Source organism: Saccostrea echinata, unplaced genomic scaffold, assembly GCF_033153115.1.
Source record: "Saccostrea echinata isolate AGI-Se365-2 ecotype Australia unplaced genomic scaffold, CSIRO_AGI_Sech_v1 ptg000022l, whole genome shotgun sequence".
NCBI lineage: Eukaryota > Metazoa > Mollusca > Bivalvia > Ostreida > Ostreidae > Saccostrea > Saccostrea echinata.
Window position 1 is genome coordinate 11,084,964 of NW_026889771.1, and position 24,964 is coordinate 11,109,927.

Genomic DNA, 24,964 nt, shown 5'->3' on the forward strand with positions numbered 1-24,964 from the left:
ATAAATGTAGGTTTCATTTATCCATTTCATCCCTCATAAAATTAACTTAACAATGGATCATTGGCAAAAAGAGTCAGTTTTACAAGGAGCTGTTAAAGGGGCTTGGACACAGATTTGAAGTTAACTTTTTCTAAAATTTTCAGTATAATATCATATCTTTTATATGTTGCTAGAGCACTTCATACCGAAATATAATAAAAGCCTGTTTAGAAACTTCTTTTATTTGGAAATTATTCAAACTACGAATTTCAAAATGCGTTTTATTTACACATGCCCTTGCACTTTCACAAAGTAAACTTTATCATTAATACTTAAAACAAAAGGCCTAGGGGCCACATCGCTCACCTGAGCACTGTGGCTAGGAAAAGAGGAAAAATCTGTTTAGTATTGAAAAGCTTAAATGCATAAGTAGTCCCAACCTACCCCTAAAAGGGAGTGGGGGGGGGGTATGATTTGAACAAAATTAAATCTACACTAACTAAGGATGCTTACATGATTTTTTGACAAACTGTGACTTTTTTCTCTACAAGTTTGAACTTTCATTCATGATTTGAACAAACTTGAACCCACATCACCTGAGGATGCTTCCATATAAATATGACCAATCATAGCTTTGCTGTTCTTGAGAAGAAGATTTTTGCTATATACATGTACACCTATGTTAAACTTTGATCGTCCATTGTGACCCCACTTACCCCTGGGAGTCATGATTTGAACAAACTTGAATCTACACCACCTGAGGATGCTTCCATATAAATATTACCAATCATTGCTTTGCTGTTCTTCAGAAGAAGATTTTGAAGATTTTTCCTATATATTCCTACGTAAAACTTTGATCGTCCATTGTGGCTCCACCCTACCCCTGGGGGTCATGATTTGAACAAACTTGAATCTACACCACCTGAGGATGCTTCCATATAAATATGACCAATCATAGCTTTGCTGTTCTTGAGAAGAAGATTTTTGAAGATTTTTCCTACATATATTGCTATGTAAATTTTTGATCGTCCATTGTGGCCCCACCCTACCCCCGGGGAAAATGTGAAAAGTTTACGACAACAACGACGACGCCAACGATGACAACGCCGACAGACAACGGACGAATTTCGATCAGAAAAGCTCACTTGAGCCTTCGGCTCAGGTGAGCTAAAAAGTAGAATTTTTGTTGTGTATTAATGAAAAATATTAAACCTTTAATCCAGAAAATTTTGAGTAGAAATGTGAGAATGCAAAACCAACTCACCAGTATTGTCAGTCCGTGCTCAGTGATGTGTGCAGACAAGAGTAAACAAACTGAACACATCCGGTAAAACGTAAACATTAATAATAACAGAGCTCGTGCCCTGACTACAAACACGGATGTCTGTCGTGATTTTATAAGGAATGTCGTTGTCATTGAATTCTAAGAATATTCATGTTAGTTCAATACATTAAACTGAAGTCAATTTTTGAATAAAAATAGAAATTTAAAATTGTAAAAAATACAAATGTGTCCAGGCTCCTTTAATGAATTGGAGAGAGGAACACAATTCCATCAGAAAAATAATTTTGTGCGTTCCCTTTCTAGGCCCATAGAAGGAGATAATGTTCACAATTATAATAAACTTGAATCTTTAGAAGGAACTTTACACATATTTAAGTCTGAGGATGGAGGTGTTTCTTTTTATATTAATAAAGTGTCAGCTCCTATGAACGTCAGTTACCCAATTTTACTTATTAAAAACATAAATGATAAATTTAATGGACTTCCATACCTCAACAGATGAACGACCTCTAAAACTCACAGTTCATGGAAAAAGGGTTGTTCCTGTAAAAAATAGTGAAGTTACTAAAATTGACCCCATTATAAACACACGTATGGCCGAATGATAGCAATTTATAGTTAAACTTGCCTACAGTCTAACTATACATAAATACACTAGAGAAGCTGCTAGCCCTGCAGTCGCAGCCAGAGGACTTACAGTTTTGAATTTCTCACCAAGTACGAGTCGAAGCCAAGAAACTGTATGACTATCAGGATTCATACACTTTCTTGGTCTCGACTCTTTATTGCATGACAACTTTCTAAAAAAAACTTAGATTATATTGTGTAGTAAAAAAACCTACTTACATGGTGTCCAAAAAGAGTGTAGATGACACCAATGATGAAGATTACTACAGTATTTCAAAGCAATCAGAATTCAACTCTGCTGAAGATTTTTGTGAGGTGGGTGGTAGTAACTCAGAAGAAGTTATTAATATTGAGCTGAAAGGCTTTGATTAAAAGCCATTGATGTAATGTAAGTGCCATGGTCAGGAGAACTTACTACTCTTATTAGACAGCAATAATTGGTACACAATCCAATATGATAAGCTGCAGAAAATGCTAAAGGAAATTTTACATTCCATGTTAAAGAAAAATGAAAAGATAAACACTTCACTGAATTCTACTCAGAATTTCATTTATATCTTAATAGTGATGAATATACAATTTTTGATGTTGTGCATGAGTTTAACCTTTGTCATGACATTTTGACCAATATGATGTTTGAATTACAGAAGCAACTCACATATTTATGGTCGCCCGCGTGGCGCAGTGGTTAGAGCGTCTGCTCTAGAGTCGCGAGGTAAGGAGTTGATCCTTACGTCGCGGGTTCGAATCCCACTGTGGGACGTGAAGACCGGTCCTTTGGATGAGACCGTATAAACCGAGGTCCCGTGTCGCAGTAGGTGTTGGCACGAAAAAGACCCCTCACTGCTCAATGGCCGTAAGTGCCGAGCATAGGACAAAATTTGCAGCTCTACACCGGCAAGTGGTAGCGTCTCCATATGAGTGAAAAATTCTCGAGAGGGACGTTAAACAACAAACAAACAAACAAACACATATTTATGTATGTATAAGTTTGTAAAAGTAGGTGATACAAAAATTAAAGGCCAGTTTACGGAGACAATGGCTCATAAATTTAGAATTTATAGCTGACCTTCAGTTTCTGTTTAGGTGATGTACTTAATCAGCTGTTCGTTGATATCAAGTTTGATAAGACATATTTTTGTTAATACTACGCAGGTGTATGTGTTTAAAGCAATGATTAGATAGTGAGAAAGTTAGGTGATTAAAAATGCAACGGATTTATACATTAAACTTTTTTGTCATTATTCTTATGATAGGTAAATATTTTATTGTTCTTTCATGTTCACTTTTTTATGTGAGTTTTCATTTGATACACATTCAATTTCTATATCACCATACCATGTTTTCCTAGATATACATTGATTAAATGTTGCTTTACCTGACACAGGTCTTAACATTGTTAGAATTAGATCAAATGGATTGACTGAATTAGAACCTGCTAGCACAATTAAACATGATAGTCAGTGCTATGGAACAGTTCCCCCTAACACCACAGAGCTCCATTGCTCTACTAATAACAGTTTGGTTTTGCGGAATCTTTACATCGGGACTAAAAAGAAATCTCGGTGCCTTCAAATCGTCAGAGATTTTAGCGTGTCAACAAATATGACCTACCACAACGATTGTTGTACTTACAATGAAAATGAGGACTGTGTACTAAGCTCTGAGAACATGTTTTACAAAGAAATGAGAAGAAAAATTGGAATTGCTGCATCAGGAAAGCAGAATGCAGTTGTCAATGTAAAGCAATTTCCGATGTCTGGGTGTCCAGAAGGGTATCTGAAGATCAGTACCTACAATTCTGTAGAGTACTATTGCATACCAGGTAAACTTTCGTTTTAATCTTGAAAATGTTGATAGAGATATGAAAAACATACCAGTAAATATCTAGATATTACCCATTCAAATAATGATATTATATATCCTGTAAGTATTATATAACACACTTCTGACCAGTCCTAAATTTGTTTTATAGTTTTGTGTAGTTATATACTTAGTTTAGTATAATTTTTGCTTCTTATTACAAAATGCAAAGTTTACAAAAATATATCTATTCTAGATTCCAGAATATTTATATGTCATCAAAGTTTCGCTAGAAATAACACGAATGGAGAAACGATGTATCTACAATCACCACTTTATCCCAATACAACAACGGCCAAAAAAGCATACACTTGTCTCATACGAACAAACTGTGGACAAACAATTACAGTGTATGGAGTTGATTACGTCTTTTCTTCTCATACGCTGCAGTTCACAGATACAGTATCGGGAAAGACTTTGACACTAAGTAATGGCTCAAATGATTACAATATCAATCCACTCTTCAAAAGCGATTTTCATAAAATTGTTATCAACTTTCACAGAAGTGGTGGAAATGGTTTTGGGCGTTTCCGAATAGCTTTTAAAGGTAAGAATTAACATACCCGAATAAAATACTTCCAGTTGTCAACTTGAGTGAATGTGACTAGAATAGATATAAAGTTTTTAAGAATGACACGTGTATGAAATCTCTTGTGTCTTTTTTTCTGCAAAATTCATGCATATTGATGACTGATATTTTCCTACACCATAATTATGATAAAAACAACAGCAACGTATAAATTGAAAATTCTACCTTTTCATTGCTGAAAATATTACTTTTTTGCACTTGCATGTATTGTTTTTAGAATACACATGTTATTTCTTTGTGAATAGGGAAATCACGTTAACCCATTGCATTTCAGCTTCTGGACAAAATGTAATACGCCTAGTTTGTCCGTTTCGTGGGACACCAGAGGATTGCAACATTACCAACACTTCTCCTACTACATTCCAAAGTGAACCTACCACATTCCAGACAGAATCAAGTCAAGCAATGCATCCTACATATGGTACATGTATTATTATGCCATGTTAAACATTAAATTAAACCAAACCTTTAACAGTAGCACAGAAGTTTCTAATCATGGTCATATTATTGTTCCCCGCTTTCGCGAAGGCGAGGGGACATTAAATCTCATTCGTCTGTCAGTCTGTCCGTCTGTCTAGCTGTAAGTCTGTCAGTCTGTCTGTCACAAAAACTTTAACCTTGGTCATAACATTTGAGTAAGAAGAGACAGGGCTTTCATATTTCACATTATATTACCTGTGACAAGACCTATCCAAATATACTATGATTTTTGAGCCTGTGACCTTGACTTTGAAGTTTTACCTACTTTTCAAAAAAAAAAAATTAACATTACTTTAAATTGGTCATAACTTTTAAATGAGAAGAGATAGTGCTTTCATATTACACATGTATATTACATGTGACAAGACCTTTCCAAATAAGCTATGACTTTTAACCCCGTGAAGTTTGAAGTTTGTCCTACTTTTTCATTTTTTTTAAATCTTTTCTTATAACTTTTGACTGAGAAAAGATAGGGCTTTCATATTTGACTTGTGCATTACCCGTGACAAGCCCTTTTTAATTATACTAGGATTTTTGACCTTGACCTTGAAGTTTGACCTACTTTTCAAGTATTTTAACGTTACTTTAAATTGGCCATACAATTTAAATGAGAAAAGATAGGGCTTTCATACTACATATGAACATCACCCGTGACAAGAATTTTTTAAATATCCTATGGTTTTTGATCCCGTGACCTTGAAGTTTGACCTACTTTTCAAAAATTTTATCTTTGCTTATAACTTTTGATTTAGAGAAGATAGGACTTTCATATTTGACATGTGCATCACCTGTGACAAGATTTTCCGGAGCATGCTAAGATTTTTGACCTCTTGACCTTGACCTCCATAAAAGACCTAATTTTAAAAAAAATTTACTTTGGTGATTACTTTTGAATGTTATATGATAGGGCCTTCATATTTGACAAATGCATTATCTGTGTCAAAATGTTTCCAAATGTGCTTTGATACCGGTATTTGACCCCGTGATCCTGACCTTCAAGATTGATCAACTTTCAAACATTTTTTTCAGTATGCTAACTTTTGAAGGAGCCAAGATAGGGCATTCATATTTAATACGTATATTACCCTTGACAAGCATTTCTAAATGTACTATGATTTTTAACCCATGAGCTTGACCTAATTTTCAAAAATATTAACATTGATGATAACTTTTGATTTAGAAAAGATACGGCACTTACATTTGAAATGTGCATTAACTGTTTCAAGACCTTTCCGATTGTACACTCTGGTTTTTTATATTTTTTCCCATATGTACAAACCTGGGGAAATTAATTTGCAATGTAATGCATTAAATTACAATTACTTTGGAATTTTTACCATAGAAATTACCATTACCATTACTCTCATTCAGATAAGTAATTAATTAAATTACAATTACTCTGATAAACGTGATGACTTTAAATTTTCAATCGTCAACTTCCTTTACTCATGCAGCAATATACCCTTATCACCTGCATACGGGGTTAATATCTCTCAGTTGATTCGATAAGCCAGAGCATGCTCTACATATGAACAATTTCTAAAACGAGGTAAGTTATTGACAAACAAGTTGATGGAACAAGAATATCAACAGTCTCGTTTAAAGTCATCATTTCGTAAGTTCTATGGTCGATACAATGACCTTCTCAGCAAATAAAATCTATCATTAAGTCAAATGCTGACTGACTTTTCTCATACTATTTGTTAGGCCATTATTTACACACTGAATTGTCGATCGATTTTTCCGTTATTTCCCGATCATGACAAGAAGCACACGGCGGGTGTGACCGGTCGGCAGGGGATGCTCACTCCTCCATGGCACCTGATCCCACCTCTGAACTTATAGAGGTTCGTGTTTGCTCTGCTCTTATTTTGTAATGTTTAATGAACTTTTGAGCTCGAAAACTGTTCGTTATCTCCACATATTTCATGTTAAAGTAATGAATTACATTGCACATTACATTTTATAAGAGAAAAATACAATTTTTATGACCACACAATTTATATCAATAAATTAACTTTCTCACACTTTGTGCTTGGTCAATATGCTTTCCCTCAGGTCTGTAAGTCAGAGTGGTACTTGATATTTCGGAATCATTTATCATGTGGTTTACCAATCTACAGTTGACAAAGAAAGTGGATCGGAACACTTTCAATGTTGTAGTTTTGTTCAGTCTCTGATGTTACTTCCTCTGGGTTTTTTTTAAATAAATGAAAAACATTTCACACTATATGTTTTATATACAGGGATATTTAATTAATAGATAATGCTATAATTGTAAAACGAGTATGTATTGATAATTTAATGAATTAATTAGCACTTGCAATTAGCTGAGCAGGCATAATCAATAAATTTTACACAACCATATGTGATAATTACCGGTACCTAGATATAGGGTTTGAATTTTGAGGTGACTCTTAATTAAGCTACCAAAAATGAATGATGGACAATATCTCAATATTTATATTTGGCCTTAGTTTCCCTTTGTCTTCAAGTAGATCATACTGATTTTGTATCATGCTTACCAATTTCATTTTACCAGAATGAACTTTGTGAAAAATAAGTTGAAAAATATAGTTTGTATTTTAATTGGAAGTCTCAGTATACATGTATTAATGTCATTTGTTTTGTGGCTCTCTTTGAAACCTAATGATTTCTTTTAATATTTTTTTTTCTGGCTCTCTTCAATTGATTTTATTACTGTCCTCTCAAGAAGTTTTCTATTAAAACAATTATTTTGTATGTTTATCAATCAACATTGTATAAACATTTTTTTAAATGGTAAGATATGGGATTATATTTTTAAGACTTTAAAAAATAACCTCTCAGTGACCTTTATTTGTTTCAGATTCAATAATAAACAAAATGTAATTGAAATGTAAATGAAAAGTAATGGTCATTACTGACATTTTTTTAAAAAGTAATGCGTTACATTACAATTACTTGTAATTGAAAGATGGATCCATTACACATTACACCCCATTACTTTGAAAAAATGTAATGATTAAAATGCATTACATTACCCCAGGTCTGCATATGTGCATTAATTGTGACAAGACCTTTCGGATTGTATTAATATTTGACCTATGACCTTGATCTTGAAGTTTGATATAGTTTTAAGAAGCTATAATCTTTGTCATAAGTGTTACTAATTCAATAATTTATGTCTTTTTTGTATGATGCACAGACAAGACAGGATAAACAAGACAGTTGCAATATGCCATAAATAATGGCATCCCATCCACTAAGACACCGAAAGCGGGGGACCAAAATTCTTTGAATTTGCTTGTTATATTTTGGTATTGTGGGATATTTCTGCGTAATTTTTCTTCAACATAGTTACCTTGTCAAAAGTTAGCATTAAGGTAAGGTTTGTGACCACATCTTTTAAAATCTTCTTCTAGTGAACCACTAGTCCAGGAAAGATGAAACTTATGTGGAATCATCCTCAGGTAGTGTAGATTCAAGTTTGTTCAAATCATTACCCCTGGTGGGTAGGGTGGGGCCACAGTTTTACATAGGAGTATATAGGAAAAATCTTTTTTCTCATTAACAGCAAAGTCATGATTGGCCATTGTCTATTTGGAAGCATCCTCAGGTAGTGTAGATTCCAGTTTGTTCAAATCATGACCCCCGGGGGTAGGGTGGGGCCACAATGGACGAGCAAAGTTATACATAGGAATACATAGGGATTTTTTTTAAAATCTTCTTCTCAAGAAAAGCAAAGCCATGATTAGTCATATGGAAGCATCCTCAGGTAGTGTAGATTCAGATTTGTTCAAATCATGACCCTCGGGGATAGGATGGGACCATAATGAAAGTTCAAACTTATAGGAAAAAAACACAATTCTGCAAAGAAATGTATAAGCATCCTTAGTGTAGATTCAAGTTTGTTTAAATCAGCCCCCCCTTTTTTTTAGGGGTAGGTCGGGACCATTTATGCGTTTATACTTTTTAATACTGAACTAATTTCTGCTTTTTTCCTAGCCACTGTGCTCAGGTGAGCGATGTGGTACATGGGCCTCTTGTTTGTTTTTTTTTAATTTTATTTATTTATTTATTTATCAGTTACATGATGAATATTGCATAAATTTCAATATTAGATGTCTATTATTATTTTGTAGAACGGGCAACATCGGTAACTACAAGCATATATACTTCCAATGTTACAAATAGCATAAAGTCTACTCAGACTACCACAGCCACTGCTAACGATTCAAATCAACCAATTGCAGGTACCAAGTTTCATTTCTTTCATTATTATCGATCAATTTATTGCATCCATTGACATGTTTCAGTGTCAGCTGGAACTCGATGGAATGATAATTTACATGCTCTTTTATTTGTAATAAATAGATATGTATGTGAATTTTATACAGAATATTATGATTGACTGTATAATTTTGATTTTAAAATTATCTTTCAGGTACAATAACGTTCACGTGCATTATTGGGATTGGAATTTTCCTTGTGAGATCATTCTTCGTCCTAACTTAACTTTTTTGAAAGTAAAGAAGAAAATGCAAGTTTTGCTTATTCCATTATGTCAGCTTTGATTAGGGAAATATAAAAAAAAAATGCATTAAGTTTTTGTGTATCTCTTGTCTTTTATACTTCGACTTTATACAAATACTGTTTCAAGCAAAATGCATACATGTATATTATATAGATAATTATAATATAGTTTTTTTTTAAATACATTATACCAATGAAAAGAAGTATTCCAACAATGATGAAAGATCGATAACTCCAAAAATTTCAGGTAGGTACAAGTATCCTCGATATATCGAGAAAACACCTTTTTTTAAAACCTATCTTACTCTGAACTGAATATTCATCTTTAGAAAATAATATTTTCATCTCTAGGTACATAAGATTCGTAAAGCTTTGGTAAGAATATTGCATGATAGGAAATGTTCACGTTTTTATTGTTTATTTCAAGATCAATTCACTAGATAGTTTAACTAAACATTATGCTTAAAACAAAATACTCTTTCGTAACGCAGGTACAATGTTTATAATTTTATTACACCGTATGAAATACATATTCACTCATTGAGTTACATGCTGTAGTTTGTTAGCAAAATGCAATTTGACAGAATTATCCAGAAGATGTTACATTTGTTATTACAAAGACTCAATACTATTTTCATCATGAAAGCATTTAACATCATGTTGATGTTTCATTTGGAATGCATTTACAATTAGATTAAAAGACTTCATAGCTCAGTGTAAGAAGAATCTACATGAATTCAAAACAATTTCCGCAAAAAAGGGATAGCTTTTGTAAATATGCGTACATTATGGGATTATTGTTGATGAACTATCATACATTTACATGTACTATCATTATTTGGCAAGTCAAATTAATATTGCTGTCACGGGTGAGTGTTTTAATTATATTTTGTTTAAGAATATCATTTATGTAGTTTGAATGTCATTTAAAAAAAAACAAACTGAATTGAAGCGACAAATAACCACTGTTCATTTTAATGCCGACATTTTTTTTTATCTATTTATTTATTATTATTTTTGGATTTTTTAAACTGATAATGTTTATCTCAAAGTAGTCCGAAATATCTGACGTTTTCCAGGCTTTTTTCACGATTTTGATATTTTACGTGCCAGGAAAACGTCAGAACCGGCGCCATTACGAAAACTGGAAATTCGCCGCCTTCAACTGGAGGCGGCATTCTCGGGTTGATTTTCGATACTTGCGAACCGAATTAAATGCTGAATTCACAACTTGTTAATAGTACAATGCCTTTAGTACTCACCAACATCGTTTTTATGGTTTGTTTATGAAATATACAGTCTGGTGAAAACATTTTATCAGACAGTCTACCGGTAGTTTTCTTTTCATTTCGTGCATTTTAAAATCTTGCAAGACCTATATCGAAATGTGGAGTGATGTTTTCTTTTCATCGATATTGGTGAGTACTAGAAGTATTGTGCTACTGATAAATTGTAAGTTCGGCATTTAATTCAGTTCGCAAGTATCGAAAATCAGCTCTGGCTGGAAACGGTGAAATTTCCAGTTTTCGTAATGGCGCCGATTCTGACGTTTTCCTGGCACGTACATGTAAAATATCAAAATCGTGGAAAAAGCCTGGAAATCGTCAGATATTTCGGACTAATCTCAAAGATGCAGTGAGACTACAAATAACGGAAATATGACTTTTCTTGGACATTTTCAGGGTAATAATCAGACCTGGGATAATGGTAATGTGTAATGGTATTGCAGTGTAATCATTACATTTTTTCAAAGTAATGGAATGTACATCTTTCAATTACAAGTAATTGTAATGTAATGCATTACTTTCAAAAAATGTAGGTAATGACCATTACTTTCAATTATATTTCAATTTAATCTGTTTATATTATTGAATCTGAAACAAGTCAAGATCACTGAGAGGTTATTTCTTATTTATAATTTTACAGTCTTGAAATTAAGACCTTATATCTTGCCATTTTTGTTAATGTTTATTCAATGGTGATTGATAGACAAACTAAATAATTGTTTTAATAGAAAACTTCTTGAAAAGACAGTTATAAAATCAATTGAAGAGAGCCAGAAAAAACAATATTAAAAGAAATCATTAGGTTTCAAAGAAAGCCACAAAACAAGTGACATCAATACATGTGTACCGTGACTGCCAATTAAGATACAAACTATATTTTTCAACTTAATTTTTCTTTCTTTTCACAAAGTTCATTCTGGTGAAATAAACTTTGTAAGATACAAGATAAGTCTGATCTACTTGAAGACACAAAGGGAAACTAAGGCCAAATGTAAATATTGGTATTGTTATTAATACATACTCGTTTTACATTTATGGTATTAACAGTTAATTGAATATCGCTTTATATAAAACATATAGTATGAAATGTTTATCATTTATTTATTTAAGATACCTTAAAAAATACCAGCATTACAATCCATTTGACCTTGACCTTTGATCTACTTTGCAAAAAATTCCCCGGGCAGTTTTTAACTTTAGTTATGAATTTTGAATTTTGTGAGGCAGGATTTTGATAATTAGCATTTATACATGTTTATGAGCTCATGGTACTATACTTTGAAACTGTACGATATTCAGTTACCACACAAACATATTTAAATACTATCACGAAAATACATCGGGATCGTCATTCCACAATGGATCGTGTATCTGGACTGACAATTGCAGTAAACTCTTTTGGATGATTGTTGGAAACACGCATTAATAAAATAATAAATTACTATTTCTTTTACTTTCATTTATTTATTTGTGGGTTAGGGAACAATATTTTCTTTAATTGTCAGATTCTATCACAATCTTATACTAGCTATCCATGGATGCCATTTTTTCTTTGCAGGCAAATGCATGAACTATCATTTACATCTTTAATGAAACTACAAAGCGGGCGACGTATGCGTTCCTTGGAACACTCTAGTTTATGTAGCAATACCCTTTTATCACCTGCATATGGTGTACGTACACTAGTTGATTCGATACGCAAAAACATGTTCCGAGTACGAATATTTCAAAACTGAGGCAGGTTACTGACAAAAAATGATGTTACAACAATCTCCTTTAAAGTATTCATTTTGCAAATTATATAGTCGATACAATTTGAAATTACAACCTGTCATAAGATCGAAATGTAAACTGACATATTTAATCTAAATTGTTAGGCCACTATTTTCCTACTTAATTGTCTACGAATAACTCCGTTTACCCAATCAAGACAGAGCTTATGGCGGCTGTCTCTGTGATTTTTATTTCATTCATTCTATTTATGACACTATCAGGCATCTAGCATAATGGTGTCCTTGGAACAAGTAGAGTTAGGACATCCTAACCTCGAGCTCGTATCAAGAATACCCAAGTTTCCAACACATTTATCTTTTTTATCTATACAATCATGTAAAATATTTACTTATCACATTTATCTATACATGTTAAATAAAGCAATTATTTGGAGATGAAATATAGTCTCGATGCATATACATTAATTTTACATGTAAAGAAATTTATCCATCTTCATTATGACTTCGATATATGTACATTTGTAAACATATTTTTAATGTGTAAATCTTTCATTTTTTTTTCAAAAATATAGATATATAAGAAACGTATTACAACATGTAAATAATACCGAGGAATAAACTTTCAAAAAATTGTTTTTCGACTTCTTCATTCAAAAGAAAGATACATCGTATTAAAAATGATGTTTCACTTTTAAATACATGTATAACGTAATCTTTCACGAAAAGGATTTTAATATTTAATATGTCAAAAGCAATTTCAAAATTTTTTTAAGCCCAATTTAAAAAAAAGAATTAAAAATGATATGACAGGGCTCCAACTCATTTATAAAACACTGAGTTGGTTCAATTTTTAAAACACCATTTTTAAATAGGATTTTTAACTCCACGGAACTCTCAAAAAAAAAACTAAACAGGTATAATTTTTTTGTCATTCTCATAATTTCATTATGAGTAAATAAGCCAAACCCAAATACCGGCGCTCTGGATAAGCTAGGAAAATATAAAGATATCATTTCCTACAAATTTTCGTAGCCCTAAGGAAGCTTTGTGAATATGCCTGAAGCTAGATCTGCATTTTTAACTGGATGGTGTCGATTACTTTCAAAAGTAATCGATTAAATTATAATTACTTTGGATATTAAAAGTAATCGATTACAAGCTGATTACAGACATTTTTTAAAGTAATCAATTACATCTGATTACTTTTCCATCATGTAATCATGATTACTTGTGATTACTCTAGATTACATTAAATTTTTTTTTAATTTTTCTTCTTATAAATTCTTTGTTAAATGTTCGAGAAAGAAATGTTTTCTTTGTTTTTCACAGGACATTATATTCTAAAATCAATGCTCATTTTATACACTTTCTAATTGCGTTTAATCATCATTACATTTTAAAGGTAGTTTAAGAGTTCAGACAAAATTTGGTTACATGTCCTTATATAGATGCTTGAAATGGTTTATCTGATCATCTGCTTTTTATCTTTTATATACAAGTAAATATCTGTGCTGTTGTTAACATAACGATTGTTAGAGGGATTCAATAGAAAACCGATATATGCAGCTGACCATATTGATATAAGTTTCAATTAAACTGCAAATTCTTAGATGTTTTTACTAGAATTAACACTTTGATTGGTCAAGCAGTATTAGATAACTACTTTTATTACCCAAGCTGACCCAACTTAAGAACACCTGTGTTTTATTGCTAATTAATTGACTTTTTTGTAAATCAAAGAAAGTTGTGATTTTTAGAATACACATTACAAAGGTAAATATGATAAAAAATATTTATTTGTATACTTAAAGATCAACAGGGAAAACAAAATGTTGAGTTGCATACATAACTGAAACAAACAAATCAAAAATGAAGATTACCTTGTAGTAATTTTCCTCAGTATATACATATCTAGCCTCACAAGGTGAATTGCTAAGCTGCTTAAGTATTTTGAAATGACCATTGAATATAGCTAGTATGAGAGGATTCACTTACTGCCTGATCAGTGGACCTTATTATAAACATTTCTGAACACAACAGAAAAATGTATAGCTAGATTTAGCCTATAATTTTTATAACTTTTGATTTAAAAAAAAAAAAATTGCACACTGAAAAATATTCATAAAAGACTATGATTCCATGCACTTTTTCAAATCATTGTAATCATAAAGTAATCAAAAAGTGATCATGATTACAAGACTTTTTTTCAGAGTTATCAATTAAATGACGATTACTTGTAATCAGAAAAATGGATGATTACTGATCACACATGATTACACCACAGACTGTAATCGATTACAGCTGATTACGATTACTGATTACGATTACCTCATCCCTGTTTAACACAAGTGTCCATAATCAAATACACATGACCTAACCTTTCTTCTACATGTAACTATTGTAGTTATACTCTAAAAAAATACAATATAATCATGTATAGGTTACAAACTTAGAACTTTTAAATTTCATTTTCTGCACAAGATTTATATAACATTTCAAAATCATTCCGTATTTTATTTCAATTCAAAGTTACGTGTGGGATGGATAGGTATTTCTGGTAGCAGATGGTTTTTTTAACAGTTTTTAACTAAATTTTTACGATACAAAATTTAGTGTTAACATGAAAACTAGCTTGAAGAATGTCTGATATTTATATTTATATGAATTTGAAAAGTTCAATTTTATGTACGAATACCGGCCAACTTTAAGAATTTTTTTCCCTCATATTAATATAAGAATGGGGAAAAGAAACAAATGAGTTTGTACAGTTTTATTTCCTTACTACGTATATTTGTATTGACATCCTCATTATTTTCAATAATAAACGAAGTACATGGACAAAGGTAGTTCGAGTTATCTCTCCTTATTTTTGGTTCCTGTGTTGTTCTGGTATCCATGTACGAAGCTGTGTATGGTCTGCTCTTCAAACGTGATATTTGACGTACTGGTGAGTGCAGTGTATTGAAGTCTTAATCAATCTTGTGTGTAATAACGTGGAAACATATATTAAAGCAATACATATATGTATGTGTCTATTATATTCAACATCTCGAGTTTAACTAGCAAAAGCATTGACGAAATACCAGTTAAATTCCAAACAGACGATCTATTTATAGAAATATTTATTTAATGAAAGTGTGACCATGCATAGGTGTTATACATGTATATTAATTACCCTTTTTTCTTCCCAGAGAACATATGGAAGATTTAAAAAACAAATTCAAAAAGGCAACTTTGGATGGTAATACAGATGACATTTCAAAACTTGTGCAGTCGCTAGTTGATAATTATGATGATTTAACGCGGGAAAATAAGTGCAGTATTTTAGGACAGGGTTTGTATGACGTCATTCTCTCAGGTTCGTGTACCATTGGTAAGATAAAACTGTTTGAATGTGCGGGAGCAGATTTGAACTTTACAGATCCTCTAGGTCAATCTCTGCTTTTAAAGTCAGTAGATATAGGTTGTTCTAGAGATGATCTTGTTTGCTACCTTGTCCAGAATGGAGCAGATATTAATCATGAAAACATTAATGGGCAAACTGACTTTCTCCATTTATTCTCAAAAGGACGGCTTCCGAACATATTCCTAGTCGAGCTTGTAGACTATGTGTCCAATATATTAGAAAAGGATCTCCTGACAGGAGGAACATTTCTTCATTTAATTCCTAACTGCAGAGAAGAAAATAAAATTCTGTTGATTAAAAAATTGTTAGAAAAGGGTATACCTATTAATAGCATAGATAATAATGGAGATACGCCCTTACATATCATTGCTAATGTCGGAGACGTTGATAGTTTCGAATATCTTATTGATAACGGAGCTGACGTTTTTGCTAAAAACAGATTAGGTGAGACCGTTTTCCACTATCTTGCCAGCAATAATCACTTAGATGGATTCCCGAGGTTAACAGAAATACTGCTGAAGAAAGGATTAGATGTGAACGAAAAAGATAATTCGGGAAAATCAATGATGCATCATGCCTTGATGTCAGAAGAAACAACAGTTGAAGGTGTAGGTGAACTTCTGAGTCGAAAAGTTGCGATTAATGTTAAGGACGACAGAGGCAGAAATGAAATATATTGTGCTGTTGAAGAAGTAGACATTACTTATGACCAAAAACTTTTGGAACAAAGGGCCGAGGTTATAAAATGTTTAGTAAAAGCTGGTGTAAGAGTCAATGAACAAAACGTGGATGGAATTTCTCCGCTCCATTTGGCTACTTTGAAGAATGACTTGGACATTCTTGTGGCATTACTTGACTGTGGTGCAGACCTTATGCAGAAGACTAAGACAGGAGCCACGGCACTGCACTGGGCTTGTAAGAACTACAACATGCTTCATGTTGTTATTCATTACATTCTAGATGGTAATTACAATCTTAATGTTGTTGACATCTATGGGTCGACAGCTCTGCATTGGGCAGTATGGTTTAAAGAAAAGTCTTCAGTTCAAACGTTACTCCAAGTTGGATGTGACTACACATTAAAAGATATCACTGGAAATAATCCTGAGGCATTGCCAAAAAATTGAATTTTGCTTACTATTCCGGTTTAGTTGAAGGCAAAAAATTTCAGGAAATGGACTACCTGGAACTTCAGGTGCCGACTTTAGAGTGCAGTGGCATGGACCCTTTAATTGCCTGCCCACACCTGAGGTACATGAGGAAAGAAAATGACAAACTATATATGGAAGAGTATCTCGACCACTTGAAATTGCATGAATCATCTATTCAGTCTTGTTTGCAAAAATCTCTTACTTTGGGTGAAATGGGATTATTCTATCCCTTGAAAGATAATCATTTGGTTCCAGAGAAAATTCACAAGTTATTTATACTTTTGGCTGAAAAAATTGGCATTAAATATCCTCCATTTACTTGCAAAGTTAAGTTAGTTGGGAGTATGTATGAAGGAACCAAAGTGAAAATTCCAGATGAATATGACTACTTATTTATCTTTTCCGATCTCCCAGGGCTAGTCCATCCCGTTGAGGGGGACGAGTTTCCTGAAAATTTTGTCAAGATCAGGATAAAATCAGGAGTTCAAAATTCTCCGTATGATAAATATCTCACTAGGGACGGATTCCTTGACAGTCAGTCGTTTCTTCAAGATTTCTACAAATGTTTTAATGAAGAATTAGGAATAATACTAAACGAAAACGAAGACTACCATCATATTGTTCTTTTGAAAAGTATGAAAGAAATTTGGTGTAGCATATCAGAGTTAAGGTTTCTTGTGTTTGGACAGGAAGCAAAATTTTTCCAAGTCTCAGTAGACGTTGTTCCTGCTCTACAGTTTGAAGACTGGATACCAAAACACCTACATCACCAAAGGAAAGATAATTGCCAAAATGGAACAGGGGACGGATTTTCAACAGTCATTATGAAAACCCCTGATAGATGTCATGTGAAAGACTTTACTTTGTTCTATCGAATTTCTTATTCTTATTTGGAACAGAATATCTTTAAAGACATTCCATATCCTGTTAAAAAGAGTTACATCCTTTTAAAAATTTTAGCGGAATCTGGATATTTTCCAAAGGTTGTGGACCATGATTTCAACAGAGCTGTGAAAACCTACATTACCAGTTATCAAATGAAAACATGTCTTCTCCATGAATGGTATGAATGGATCCTTCAACAGGGTAAAAGCGCCGCAATAATTCAGGATAATCAAAATGATGTCTCGATAGTATGGGCCAGGAAAATACTTCATCGTTTTCAGAATAGTGTTGAGAAAAGATTTCTGCCATCATTTTTTAATCCAAAGAAAAACTTGTTAGCAATAGAAGCTACGAATGATGGAATGCGAGATCAAGATAAGTTTGTACAACTTGTCGGATTGTTAGCTCACATTCTAAATGTAGCAACATGTAGAAAAGAGAAATATTGAGAAATTGTAAATTAAATACTTTAATTTTAACTCCAGTTTTAAGGGTTTGATATGTTGATTTTGTGAATAAAATATAGGTCTGCGAAAAAGGTTTACTTGAAATAAAAATATAAATTATGCATGGGATCTCGTTGATTCTACTATGATTTCTACTATGATGTTAAAAGAATGAAAAAGAATATATTTAATGATAATGAAAGTGCTTGAAGTGAAAACAGTCTACCGAAAAACTCGGAAATAAAGAGTATAAAAATATCTGTTTTAGGGCAAATTCTCTTCTTCCTTTTCTATTTCTTTCATTTTTATAATTACTTATTTTGTTACGTATCTTGTTTGAATGGAATAATTATTCAACTTGTTATGGAATAAATTCTAAATGTGGAAGGCTCTTACGGTTTGTTTGGATGATTATCCGCTGGATACCAAATTCAATGCTGTATTAAGTAATTTATTGGAAGATCTCACGCTAGACTTTTCTTGTTTATTCAAGCATATAAACGTTATTTCATTTTGCAATGGGAAATTTAACATTAAGACTAAATCTCTTAACTTAGATATGAAAGAGAAACGCCCAAGAGAAAACATTAAGGGGATTAAACAATAAGGGGTCATAGTCTCTGATAATTTAAGTGCCAAACCTGATTTAAACGATCAGTACTTGTAAAACTTTATTGATGATTTGTTTTACTTCAACATCTAATATAAAAATAATTTATAAATTACGGAGTAGACTGATCCACACTTCTGTTTCCTTATACTACCTGCGCGTCCAACAAGTCGGTGACGTCATACACGATCTCTTATAATTAGTACATCAAGATCATACTCGGTGAATACACGGGTAGTATTATACATAAAAACGTTTCATAATCAGCACCTGGTAGGGTATTTTGTAAATTAATGAACACAGCATTTATTTTTACACGGTTTTTGACAGAAATCTTTTGTAGATATATCTTATTTCATTTATTTAGCTTATGTGTGACGTCATAGTTGGTTTTTCCCGCACTCGAGAATGTAAGTTTACATGACATGTTTTTACCATGCTAATATCTTGTTTAGGTAAGTCCTGTGCAATATTGAAGTATATGACTGTATGCTTCACCTTTCGATATTTTTAAGGATAATTAGCAAAATTAAGGACTTCATTTTCAATGTAAATTTTCAAATAATGAATGATAGAGTTTTTTAGAAATAAAGTTTTTGTTGTTTAAGGTATTCAATGTATAATGAAAGAAACTTGAACATTTTTGAATCATTTTAAACTAGATAAATATGTATTGCTAAATAATGATGAAAGTAAAATGAACCAAATTTACATGACTGATAACATATTAGAAGCCGGCCATTTTGACTTTAAACGTTTTACAAGAGTTATCTGCCCTTGATGAAAAGAAGAAAATTTCATTTTTTTTTCCAAAATATCTGTGGTAGATGATTCATTTTATTTCATATTTTAATAAAGAGAGAGTTTATGTATATTTTCAACAAGAGATTTGTATGAGTTTCAAATTAATTTTTACAATATCTTAATAAAACATGCACTGCCCATAGACCAATGTAAAACTCAAGGTGCAATTAATTGGACAATAATCAAAATTTTGTAAATTCCTTTGATGGAGTACTTTTATTTGATAACACATTCAAAATGTTACCATGATTAAAAATATACGACCATTCATTTATTAGGTACAAATATGGTCGTAATACATTGAATACCTTAAGCTGACTGAAAATATACGCAATTTTTCCTATCCAGATGCAGTGTGATTAAAAAGAAACTTCCTTTTTTAATCTAAACTTATTCATATTCTGAAATATTTGAAGAGATACATGTCTACCACCATATTTTTTATCTATGGGTTAAAAATTCCAATTATGGACGGAATGATGGGTCTGTAAACATGGAGAATCAAAACTCTGCATTGACTCTGTACGGCATGGTATTTGATGATCAATATTTCCAAAATAAGAGACGAAATCTAATGATATATTTGCTATAAAATACGTGGGACATACTAACTTAGTGATAAACAAAATATGAAAAAAAAATTAAATGACAATTTTTTTTAAGCTCAAGGTCCTTCTTCCCATTAAGTGTCACTTGTTTTCCTGCTATGCATGATACGAAAATATGGCATTGTTATGCTTTTTCTAATGCATAGCAGTGTTGATAAAGCCTGTTGTTAAGTGTTGATTAGGCAATGAATTTTAGAGAGCATTTTGATTTTATACACACTTCAAAGGCATCATAATTTCCACTATATTATAGCAAAGATTTTGTTCAATATCTCTGACTAAAATTCATCACATGCATGCACTGTTCATCAAATTTAACTATTCATTAAATTTAAGTATGACTCCGGAAAATTTCTGATCCATTCTTACATTTGGAAGTATATTTCATATACCACATTCATAATGTTTTGAGCCAAAATACAAAATAAATTAAAAAATCTAGATGAGCCTGTCTCTGCAGAGGCCGAACATTTTTATTATTTTATCTTATAAATCAAGAGATAAATAGAATTTTTAAAAAAAGAATCAACTACATAATTTATGTTTTTTGAAAATATATACAAATATTCAAAACATGCCAAGTAAAACTTTTCTTGTAAAACGGTTTTAATCCTTCCGTTCGTTGATTCACTGTGTACTTCCTTTTCGGCTACACACAACAGATGAGGAATACTTCAGAACATCCGTCGTACTAGCGTTTAAGTGTCTTTTAAAATGCCTGAATCACGTATCCTTGCTTTCCGGAAACCCCAACAATAACCTATCCTGTAGTTATTTTCTTAGTTTTCACGGATACTCAGTTGTTTCAGTGTTTTATTTTCATGAAAAATGAGCCAGGACCATTTATCAGCATTAATCGAGATTTCCAAAAAATTGAAACTAAAACCAAGACATGATATCGAATCCATAAAGAATTCCTGGTTAATGAAACCTCTTCGAAGAGCATCTAACAGCAATTTATTGGAAGAAATAACCGAATATGCTATGCGCAGAAGAGGATCGCGCGATAATGTTTTGGATGGAGCAGACGTTTCGGCAGTTGCGATGAGGAAGAAATTCTCGTGCAGTCGAGGATCTCTTGCTGACGTCACGGAGTGTGTAGAAAGTGAGAAAAACACAACTAATGACCCTACCTTTGGAATGTCATTAGGGGAAAAACTGCAGTACGTTTTACGAACATTAGTAAGTGTTTTATCTTCAATTTGTTGTAGGTTAACAATGGAAAATTTTATAATACAATTTCATAAAATTGGCCAACGTTTTAAAAAGTATTGCTTCCGTTTAACATGCCCTTAGATACATGTATATTTTATCTGAGAATGTGTGAGACTTAACAAATTTGTTCATTGCAATACTATGATCATTCTTCTATATGTTGTAAAACTTTTGTTGTGTCTTGAACAGAATGAAATACGACAAGAAGATCAAATAATTGCCAGAAAATTTCTTCACATTTATGCGGAAATTAAGAAATCCAAAGTTAGACAATCTTGTATGATACATCAAGAAATGTTGGATGAAGTATTTAGTCTTGAACACGATCATGTGAAATTACCACACGTGTGTGATGCACCTGTCAACAAAAGGAGTAGTCACGCCCTGCAACAGTGTGGAGTCACGCGGATGAATATCAAATCTAAAAGGTTTTCGTGTTCCTGACACATTTAAACTGTAATTGCAACATTTACAAAAAACAACAATAAATGGTCCGCGAAGACATTTTTGAAGTATTTACATGTAGTCTTGGATACGATCATGTGAAATTATTACACGTGTGTGATGCACCTGTCAACAAAAGGAGGAGGCAGCCCTGACACAGTGTGATGTCACGAGGATTAATATCAAATTTGAAAGATTTTTTTGTGTCCTTAGGCATTGAAATAATAGCATTTACATCAAAATGTAATCGAAACAAAAAGTACATGTCATTAGTTTACATTTCTTCACTAAATATGGGTAATTCTGGATTAAGGACACTTATATGATACTCAACAAAACTAGGGATATTTGTAAAACAATCTGTATTAAGCTTTAAATCAATGCTAAAGCACATTTACATGCATGTCATTTAAAACCATTCAATATATCAGATTATTATATAGCTAATAAATAGTCTATAAAAAAAATATTAAAAGTCTAGAGAATTTTAGCGTTCAATATCTTGGCGTTATATCGAACGCTGAATTTCTATTATTACGTAACTATATGAGTATGCACGAAACATTCCGAATAAGAGCGTTCAATATCGAACGCCCCGTTGTAAGCAAAAAATATCGTTTGGTCAACTTTACAAAGGCAAATTTATGATAGGTAGTGGCAGCTAGGTAAGAAGTGTTTATTTTCACGCAAAATTGAAATCATTAATTATAATTCAGTTCGTATCAGCCTCAATAAGACCTCAATAAGCATATCATAACGCTTGGTAGGGTCATTGGAATGATGCGATATTGAACACTTACAGGACAGACGTTAATTTAAATACCGATACTGAAAATTAACAAGAGACCCATGGGCCTTATAGGTCACCTGAGTATCATGCAACAACTTTCCAACAAATGAATTTGGTTCGTGTTTTAAACCAGAGGCCATGAAATTCACAATTTTGAAAGAGGCACCATTCCTAATCATAACTATACACTAAGCATGCTTACTTTGATTACTTAATACCCAGAGGCAGATCAGAGGAACAAAGAAAAAATGCATTTCCACTATAATGATCAGTAGTGCCCCACCCCACAGGAACCATGCACTGACCTTAGGGCCACATATTTCACAATTTACGAAAAGGCACCCTTGCTCATCATAAATGGTTGATTAATACCTAAAAGCAGATTTCAAAGCATGAATTCATTTTCAGTATATGATCATTAGAGCTTCCCCACCCCACCCACCCTCCACGGTACCCCTGACCCAGGGATCATGAAATTCATCATTTTGGAAGAGGTACCTTTTCTCATCATATATAACTATGTACTTAGATTATCGGCATAATATCCAGGAGCAGAAGAGGATTTTCAAAGAATTAATGCATTTTCACCATGTAATCAATAGAGCCCCGCCCTAACACCAGAACCCCTGACCCAGGGGCCATAGCATGAAATTCACAATTTTAGAAGAGGCATCCTTCCTAATCATAACTATGTACATAGTTCATTGGTGTAGTGTCCAGGAGCAGAGGAGAAGATTTTCAAATAATTAATGCATTTTCACGACATAATCAATGGATCCCCACCCTAACACCAGAACCCCTGAATCAGGGGCCATGAAATTCACAATTTTGGAGGAGGCACCCTTCCTCATCATAACTTTATACGTAGTCTATCGGCTTGATACTCAGGAGCAGAGGAGAAAAGTTTCAAAGAATTAATGCATTTCCACTATATAATCAATAGAGTCCCGCCCTAACACCAGAACCCCTCACCCAGGGGCCGTGAAATTCACAATTTTGGAAGAGGCACCTTTCCTCATCAAAACAATGTAAATAGTTTATCGGCTTAATACCCAGGAGCAGAGAAGAGGATTTTTAAAGAAATAATACATTTTCACTATATATTCAACAGAGCCCAACCCTAGACTAGAACCCCTGATCCGAGGGCCATGAATTTCACAAATATGGTAGAGGGCTCAATGCTTATTACAATCATGTCAACAGTTTGACTGATTGGTGTCCAGAAGTAAAGAAGAAGATTTTTAAAGATTGCATTCATTTTAGTGGTTTTGGCCTCACCCCTCAGGCCCCAGGGGGCAGGGAACATGAAATTCACAATTTTTGTTCACTCTACCCATAGATGCTATATGCCAAAATTGGTTGAAATTGGTTCAGCGGTTTCAGAGAAGAAGCTGAAAATGTTCAAATGTTAACGCACGACGACGGACGAAAACAGATAGCAATAGGTCACCTGAGTGACTCAGGTGACCTAAAAAGTTTATGCACACCGACAAATGGCCATCCATTAGCTCTTTGGCTCAGAAGAGCTAACGAGAGGCCCACGGACACCTGAGTTTCATGTAACAACTTTCCAACAATTGAATTTAGTTCGTGTTTTAGACCAGAGGCCATGAAATTCACAATTTTGAAAGAGGCACCATTGCTCATCATAACTATAGAGGTAGCATGTTTTAAGTTTGATTATTTAATACCCAAAGGCAGAGTAAGGGAACAAAGAAAAAATGTATTTCCATTAATCATTAATAATCAGCAATAATCAGTAGTACCCCCACCCCACAGGAACCCCTGAGCCTGGGGCCATACATTTCACAATTTTTGGAAAAGGCACCCTTGCTCATCATAAATGTTTGATTAATAACAAGGAGCAAATTTGAAAGCATTAATTCATTTTCAGTACGGGTTCTTATCCCACTGTGGGACGTGGAGACCGGCCATTCGGATGAGACCGTATAAACCGAGGTCCCGTGTCGCAGTAGGTGCTGGCACGAAAAAGATCCCTCACTGCTCAATGGCCGTAAGTGCCGAGTATAGGAAAAAATTTGCAGCTCTCCACCGGCAAGTGGTGGCGTCTCCATATGAGTGAAATATTCTCGAGAGGGACGTTAAACAACATACAAACAAACATTTTCAGTATATAATCATTAGACCACCACCCCCCGCTACCCCTGACCCAGGGACCTTGAAATTCACAATTCTGGAAGAAGGATCCTTGTTCATCATAACTATGTACTTAGATCATCAGCATAAT

The 24,964-nt window shown here is 33.1% G+C and overlaps 2 protein-coding genes and 1 pseudogene across 2 annotated transcripts; all 3 read left to right on the forward strand.

Moving 5' to 3' along the window:
• The first annotated feature begins 2,110 nt into the window (after positions 1 to 2,110).
• LOC133190714 (uncharacterized) lies at positions 2,111 to 9,320 on the forward strand. The gene is made up of 6 exons (XM_061326401.1): positions 2,111 to 2,213; positions 3,279 to 3,716; positions 3,951 to 4,301; positions 4,618 to 4,764; positions 8,948 to 9,058; positions 9,250 to 9,320. The coding sequence occupies exons 1-6, from the start codon at positions 2,111 to 2,113 to the stop codon at positions 9,318 to 9,320; spliced, it is 1,221 nt and encodes a 406-aa protein (XP_061182385.1).
• Positions 9,321 to 15,555: 6,235 nt separating this feature from the next.
• LOC133190902 (uncharacterized) lies at positions 15,556 to 18,317 on the forward strand (annotated as a pseudogene).
• A 2,642-nt stretch (positions 18,318 to 20,959) lies between these two features.
• Positions 20,960 to 21,984, forward strand: LOC133190903 (protein FAM167A-like). The gene is made up of 2 exons (XM_061326585.1): positions 20,960 to 21,449; positions 21,672 to 21,984. The coding sequence occupies exons 1-2, from the start codon at positions 21,096 to 21,098 to the stop codon at positions 21,924 to 21,926; spliced, it is 609 nt and encodes a 202-aa protein (XP_061182569.1). The 5' UTR covers positions 20,960 to 21,095; the 3' UTR covers positions 21,927 to 21,984.
• The last annotated feature ends 2,980 nt before the right edge of the window (positions 21,985 to 24,964 follow it).

Bases quoted from the DNA above. Each gene is read 5' to 3' on its own strand.
- LOC133190714 (XM_061326401.1), top strand. From the start codon at position 2,111: ATGGTGTCCAAAAAGAGTGTAGATGACACCAATGATGAAGATTACTAC. The intron at 4,302-4,617 runs GTAAGAATTAAC...ATTGCATTTCAG, and splicing joins TTTCCGAATAGCTTTTAAAG to CTTCTGGACAAAATGTAATA. The intron at 4,765-8,947 runs GTACATGTATTA...ATTATTTTGTAG, and splicing joins AGCAATGCATCCTACATATG to AACGGGCAACATCGGTAACT.
- LOC133190903 (XM_061326585.1), top strand. From the start codon at position 21,096: ATGAGCCAGGACCATTTATCAGCATTAATCGAGATTTCCAAAAAATTG. The intron at 21,450-21,671 runs GTAAGTGTTTTA...TGTCTTGAACAG, and splicing joins AGTACGTTTTACGAACATTA to AATGAAATACGACAAGAAGA.